At 41.6% G+C, this 7,546-nt stretch overlaps 1 protein-coding gene and 1 pseudogene across 3 annotated transcripts in view; one reads left to right on the top strand and one right to left on the bottom strand.

Moving 5' to 3' along the window:
- Window positions 1-1,793: 1,793 nt before the first annotated feature.
- On the top strand, window positions 1,794-4,033 carry LOC131914362 (serine/threonine-protein phosphatase 2A 55 kDa regulatory subunit B alpha isoform-like; annotated as a pseudogene).
- Window positions 4,034-6,720: 2,687 nt separating this feature from the next.
- The window catches only part of Clpx (caseinolytic mitochondrial matrix peptidase chaperone subunit X), a 37,752-nt gene continuing 36,926 nt past the window's right edge, over window positions 6,721-7,546 (bottom strand). For all 3 annotated transcript variants that reach the window (XM_059268119.1, XM_059268116.1, XM_059268118.1), the window contains exon 14: window positions 6,721-7,177. In XM_059268119.1, the coding sequence (XP_059124102.1) occupies window positions 7,087-7,177 (91 nt within the window). In that variant the 3' untranslated portion in view covers window positions 6,721-7,086. The remainder of the gene's footprint in view (window positions 7,178-7,546) is intronic.

Here is a 7,546-nt window from a genome sequence, read left to right as displayed (position 1 = left end):
AGTTCCAGGACAGCCAGTGCTACATAGAGAAACCCTATCTCAAAGAAACAAAAACAAATTAGTGTGTTTTGTAAGTGCAAAAGCTATGAAACCTCCTTATCTAGTTGGTTAAATCCTAGATTCTGCTGCTAGTTGTATGAACATGGGGAAGCTACTCAAGCATTATGAGCATCTGTCTCTTCAAAGAATTATCTTTAATTGTTTGTTTGTTTGTTTGTTTGTTTTTGGCTACAGGGTTTCTCTGTGTAGCCCTGGCGCCTGTCCTGGAACTCACTGTAGACAAGGCTGGCCTTGAACTCACAGATATCTGCTTGCCTCTGCCTCCCAAGTGCTGGGATTAAGGGCATGCATTACCACCACCCAGTTAAAATTGCATTTTAATTGGTATTTTTATTGAAATACTAGATTTATAATGCCCCCCCCTTTCCAAGACATGAGTTCTCTATGTATTCTTGGCTGTCCTAGAACTCACTATGTAGTCCAGGCTGGCCTCAAACTCAGAGATCTGCCTGACTCTGCCTCCCTAGTGCTGGAATTAAAGACATGTGCCATACCCAGCTCAAGGATGCTTTTTTAACATCCAATTTCCTCATGAAGAATATGGATAGCATTTTGTATTAGTCTGCAAAAATGCTCACCTTCTAAGTTCTTCACTGCTGCTCTCCCTATCCAATCCATTGCAGCTAGAGTGGCTTTTAAACTAAATGACATTTCTCTGTACAAAAGCTTCCAGTGGCTTCTTAGAGCCAAAGAAAGAAATTGGAAACAGCAAGACTTAACTTTTAGCTTTTCTGTAGAGAACAAGCTAACAGATGGGAGAGATGTGGGTTCAAGGAAGTCTTTGCTTTTTTTTTTTTTTTTTTTTTTTTTTTTTGGTTTTTCGAGACAGGGTTTCTCTGTGTAGCTTTGCGCCTTTCCTGGAACTCACTTGGTAGCCCAGGCTGGCCTCGAACTCACAGAGATCCGCCTGGCTCTGCCTCCCGAGTGCTGGGATTAAAGGCATGCACCACCACCGCCCGGCATTCTTTGCTTTTTTTGTTTTGCTTTTGTTTTCAAAACATGTTTTTTCTGTGTAGCTCTGACTGTCCTGGCACTCACTATGTAGACCAGGCTGGCCTGGAAGTGGAAGATCTGCCCGCCTCTCTCTGCCTCCCAAGTGCTGGGATTAAAGGAGTGAGTCGCCACTGCCTGGCTTTTTATTTTTTATTTATTTTTTATTTTTTGTGTGCTGGTGAGAGAGAGAGTGTGTGAGTGTGTGAGTGTTGGTGCTACTGCAGTTTGGATGGAGGTCAGAGGACTAGTAGGAGCTGGACACTCCCACTAGTGCAAGCACATTTACCCTCTGAGACATCTGGATGACCTGTGTTTTGTTGTTTTTTTTTTTACTGATGACACCTGATCTAAAAAAAAAATAAGAAAACTAGTAAGATAGAGGGACACACATTAAAGAAATGTTCTAAAGTAAGTTTCAGCCATGTTTGCTTCCATTTATTTCCTCAGAGCCTGCCCTTGGCAACACTATAAAATGCACATCTAATCATGGCTAACTCTGGCTTGAAACTTTAATCTCACTACTTTCTGTAAAGAAATTACCATTTAACCTGGCCTACAAGGATTGTTTTATTCTTTTCAGACAAGGCCTCACTATGTAACCCTTGGCTGGCCTGGAACTGTAGGTAGACCAGGCTGGCTTTGAACTCACAGAGATCGGCTTCCCTCTGCCTGGATTAAAGGTGAGTACCACCACTCTGGCATATGTGCAAGGTTCTGGCTAGTTTGTTTTAGAAACAAGAGTCTTACTCTGTGGATAAGGCTGGCCCCAAGTTGACAATTCTCCTGCCTCAGCCCTCTGAGTGTAGAGATTATAGGCTTAAGTCACCACACCAGGACAGACTTTTTAAATGTAGAGACAACTAAATATACGAAGCATTATGGTAGCTGCTGGCCGAAATGAACAAGTGGGGCTTCATCTTCACCTGAGTAAACGTTCGGTATAATAGCTAGAAAGATACGGGGAAGCTTGGAAGGTTTGCTAACGGAAGGAATGCTTAGATGCCACTACAGTGACTCACAAGGTTCGAGAAGGAAAGTGTCAGAGGCACTACCAAGGACTAAAGACTTTCAGGAATGAAAGGGAATTACCAGTCCCAGATTACATGTGGAGTGATTCAGTTTTGCTAACGGGCTGTTCAGTTTAGACAGGTGAAGAAGGTAGTCACAGATGGTGGGATGTGAGTTCCAATGTCTTCAGCTGATGAGAGAATGTTAAATGGGCATCTCAAGAGTAGTGATAGGGACTTCTTTTGAAAGTGGAGTCACCTGCTCCTGCCACTGCTGCCACCACCCAGGGAGAAAGAAGGAGGCCAAGTGGGGATGACCCAAACTGCTTCCCTGTAGCGGACCAGCCCCCACACTTACTTACCCCAGGAACTCTTGAGGAATGAGGGATAAGAGACTTAGTTAGAATAGTGAGGAGAGAGAACAGAGAGAAAACACAGGATAGACTCGGATGGGCCTGGATCCTTATCCACTGGCCCAGAACTTTATTCCAAAGTTCTATTTATAACAATGCCAAGGGGTGGAGCAAAAGACCTCCTCCCCCTTGCTAGTTAGACTCTTACAAACACCTGGTACCCAGGCCCGTGGTCCAGTCAACCTCCCATGCAGTCCTGCTGGGTACAGCCACTAGGAAACCTAGTGGGCTCCAACACTTCTCTTTCTCTCTGTCCCCCACACACTCCCCCATCAAGTGCCAGCCGCCACAATCCCCACCCTGGACCCTACATCCCCAGGTGAGGGAGCTGAGCCCTGGTCCCAGAGACCCCAAGGATCCTGGCAGGGTCACCATTTGCAGCAAGACATGGCAGAAGTAGGAGGAAGTGATATTCAGTGGTGACTTTCTCAGGTGATGTAAAAGAACAAAACCCAAACTCACAGCAGAGGATACAATGTTTACGGCACCTTTCAGAGCCACAAGCCGGAATTTGACTTCTTGCAAAGCTTGTAAATACAAGATCAACAAAATCAAGTGATTACCTCAGAAAAATACTGCTCTGTTTCCGTTTCTGTAAAAATCAGTGAAGGGACAAAAGCCCAGAAGGCTATAACTTGAAAGAGGAAAATGGAAGATACAGAGATCCTACTATAGTCACCACACGACAGATAGCTGAGGCCATTCCATGAAGAATATTTGCAATGCTCACACCTATCACATCAACTCAAATTTCCATCAATAGTGATTATGAAACTCACTTACCAGCAGATGATTTTTGAAATAATCTCTGGCATCTGGAAATTACAGACGGGAGTTTTAATATTGTGGATATCAAGGCAGACAATATGGAAAAGCTCCATCTGGAGCAGCACAATTCTATCCCAACAGCATCACACATCTGTGTACCAGCAGTACAGCAACAATGGGTTATGTGACCTAAGGGCATCTGCACTCTGTCACATGCATTCTAAAAACCATTTGAAAACCTCAAGGACTCAGCAATAGGCTATTTTTTTTTTCTGAAATCATATCTATGTCTGATGTAAAATTCAGCCATAGATAGGGGTTGCTATATGATGACCAGGGAGGCAGTCAGAATTCAGGACTTGAATAGAGAAACAGGCCTGTGGAGACATACCAAGTGCACGATTGCCTCAGAAGTAAACATTGCTCACTGTAAAAAAACAACAACTGCGTATTTGACAAATTTGAATGTTAGTGTTGGCATGACTGGATGGTGTAACTTCTTCAGAATGACAGCCACAAAGCCAGAGAAAACGCTATAAGCATCACAAGAGAACACTAAGCTTCGTTTAGCTCTGAAGCCATGTAAAGTCTGCAAGCAGCAAGTGAAAGATGAAGTAAGTGTCAACAACCTGGACTTCAACAAGAAAATCCCTCCTACAGCCTGGCACCCCAAGGAAAATACTATTGCGGTACTGACTATAATCTATACATATCTCAACATAAATTAGGTGGGCATTCCTAGCAGAGGAGTCACTTCCTGCTTAGGGAGATAGAGCACCCACAGTATTTGACACTGCCATTCTACAACACTGGATAGCTGCATGGAGGGAGGCATTAAGGACTGCTCTCCATGTCTGCTAGCCATTCAGGGGAGGGCAGGGCACTTTTAATATAGTGACTTCTTGCACCATTTTGCCTGGTGGACTGGACTGTGTCAGCACTGATGTATTCCACTTTTTATGCTTTCTGTTGTGATGTCATCAAACGTAGTGAACACCTTTATGTATCCTCATTACTTTTTTCATTTGTGGGGCACACTCCCGTTTTAAAATGAAATACAGCTCATTTTGGCAGTGGATCACAGCCTTTCTCTTCTCTGGCCTCCTGACCTCTCCCTCCATGGTCTTGGTGGTGTATTTTATAAAAAAGGAATAAAAGCCATCAAAATGGGCCCATTTGAAGTCAGTGGCAACAGGTGTATGTGTTGTGAACAAGTATTTTAATAACAATCGGCTGTAATCACCTCCTGCCATGTCTGGAACTGAAAACCAGGGAGGAATCTACTACTGAATAAAAGTGGCAAAAGATGGGGGCCAAAAAACTCAAGAGTAATAACAGGAAGTCAGTTGTTACCTATTTCTGAACCCCCGAAGCCCCCTAGATTCAGCTTACTTTGGAGGTTTTGATTTTATTCCCATTCTTTTCTGGTAAATTCCTAATTGCTCTTCCACACCCATTAGGCTACCACTTATAGTGTTTACCTTACCCACTTAAGTTTGTGTCTGTCCCCTATAATGCTCGTAAGGTCCTTGTCCCCAGTTCAGGTTCCAAAGCAGGACATTTACGGGGTTTCGTTGTTGTTTTTGATACAGGGTTTCTCTGTAGTTTTGGTGCCTGTCCTGGAACTTGCTTTGTAGACCATGTGCCACCACTGCCGGGCTTAGGTATTTTCAATAACATTTAACATAAATATTAGTAAAACTTGGTTGATAAGATCTACAACTAGGAACATTTATTAGAGGGACCAATCCTGGAATAAAGTAGCTCATATGATATCTGTGCTCTTTAAAAATGACACCAACAGCCAGGCATGGTGGTGCACATCTTTAATCCCAGTGCTCAGGAGGCAGAGACAGGCATATCTCTGAGTTCAAGGTCAGCCTGGTCTACAAGAGTGAATTCCAGGACAGGTTATAGCTATGTATATAGTGAGTCCCTGTCTCCAAAAAAGTTAACCATTAATTTTTTTTTTTTTTTTTTTTTTTTGAGCTGAGGACTGAACCCAGGGCCTCGTACTTGCTAGGCAAGCGCTCTACCACTGAGCTAAATCCCCAACCCAACCATTAACTTTTAAGTAACAAAGAAGTGGCCTACTCTTCTGGCACAGAGTCCAGGGCTATGGAGAGACCCTGTCTCAAAAGACCAATCTGGCTGCTTGACCCTGTTGATGCAGAGTGCTGCACCACTGTCCACCACCATGGACACACAAGTATGGTAGCTTTTTTTGGTGGGGAGGGTTGGTTTTTTGAGACAGGGTTTCTCTGTGTAGCCCTGGCTGTCCCAGAATTCACAATGTAGATCAGCCTGGCCTCGAACTCACAGAGATCTGCCTGCCTCTCTCTGCCTCCACTGCCCTGCACCACAGTAGCTTTTTATTTAGTCCTTCTGTTTTAGCCAGGTGCCAGAACATAAATTCCAGGATAAATCAAAATTGTATGTTGCTGTGTTTGTCTCCTAGTCCATTTTTGGAGAATTGTTTTAATATATTTAGAAACTGCCAAGTTTACTCTTAAAAAATGGAAATGATGCTTTTAAGGAAAGGATAATAAAATTATAGTACAAAAGACTTAATGAGACCAGAATGATTACTATGGAGAACAGAGACATCTGTTTCTGTTCCTTACTGCAGCTACCAGGGTTAGGTATCCGCAAAATTCAATGTGCATCCCCATCCTACTTCTGTCTACTAAGGACTTCACATCCTTACATCATAGAAAATCCAAGTCTTCAATGAGATTTAGACTTTTCCTAGGGGAAAAGTGGTTGAAAAGAAAACAACGTTCTAAAGCCAAAAAACAAAAAAAAATGAATACAGATACTGTGATGTAAAGAACTTCAAATAAGATTGAACTGAATGAATGTTATAAAGCTTGTAACATATTGGAAGAAAAGCATAAAAAATACTTATGGACTTAGATGCAGTTTTCATGAGGTTTCCTCACCCCCATGTCTTTGTTATGCCCTATAATACAAAGTAATAATTTATATGCCAGTGAGGACACTGACTAATGATAAAACATCAGATTTTCTTCATGTTTGGTATAGCCAGAAAACTGACAGATATCTAGCACCTATAGACAAAAAAAACGAATTCAGTACTTTAAGAAAAGTGCACACTATTAAGATATTTTATTCAGTCTGGTACATGGCTGGCAAAGCATGCCGCTTAAAGAATTAGTTACTTATTGTCTTCTGACTACTAAATCAGACTATTAATTCCATCTACTCACTGATGGTACTAAAAATGCTTCAAAGATGGCAAATAAGTCAGACAAGCCATCAAGAGGATGGATCTTTTTTTATGGTACCAGCTGGGAAACCAATGTCATGCACTAGCAGAAAAGACTCAAAATGTGGGTTTCCATGGTATTTTTCCATATCTGAAAACTATCTGGTCCAGTTTTTTTAAAATAAAAATTCTAATATTTCCAGGAAATATGGGTAGAAAAGGGTAACACTAAAGAATGGGATCCCAACACTCAACTTTAAAGAATTTATTTTCTCATTTGTAGAGTAGCATTATTGTAAAGTCCACAGTTATTGCAACACCTGCATTGCTTAAAAGAATTCCTAAGAATTTTGTTAAAGCATATTTTTAAAAAACAGAACCAAAATAATGTACATTTTTATCTCTAAACATTGTGTCATTAAAGTCCATGTAATGTCTTCTGTATAAATCAATGTGATGTTACAATAATATACATGATCGGATTCTTATCTTAAAGGCTTCTGACCATGTATGATATCCAAGATAGATTCAATGCCTTTAATGCCAGACTGCAGAAACTGTTATGACCCTAAACAAAACAAGGGAAAGCTATATGTACAGGCAGGAGTCTGACAGTTTAGCTGTTTGCAGCATCCGCTTGGCGAGGCCATCCATCCTCCTCAACTCCAGAGTCATACTCCTCTTCAGAGGACTCTTTTGATGGAGCCCTGTAATGAAAAGTCATGTTTGTTTTTCAACAAAATTGGAAGTGAATATGATTTCTAGGCTCAGAACAGTAAACTAATCTTCATAGCTAAATAGCCCCTCAAAATAGAAAAGAAGAAGAGTATTTTTAATATTAGGATTGCTTAGTGGTGAAATATGGGAATTAAGTCATACAAGAGTTCATCGATTTCCCTAATAAAGCTACTGCTGAAATGCACGGCAATTTATGAACCAAATCCAGCCCATTATCTGCTTTGTAAACAAAGATCTACTGGGATACTAACACACTCGTTCACTCATGTGTTGTGTATGGCTGCGTCTGTGCTGGGGGCAGTTTTGAGTGGTTGCAGTATTGAAAGCAGGGCTCTGAA

The sequence above is a fragment of the Peromyscus eremicus genome, chromosome 7 (assembly GCF_949786415.1).
Source record: "Peromyscus eremicus chromosome 7, PerEre_H2_v1, whole genome shotgun sequence".
Lineage (NCBI taxonomy): Eukaryota > Metazoa > Chordata > Mammalia > Rodentia > Cricetidae > Peromyscus > Peromyscus eremicus.
Note: the sequence above shows the minus strand (reverse complement) of the source record. Positions and strands in the feature narration are given on the sequence as shown.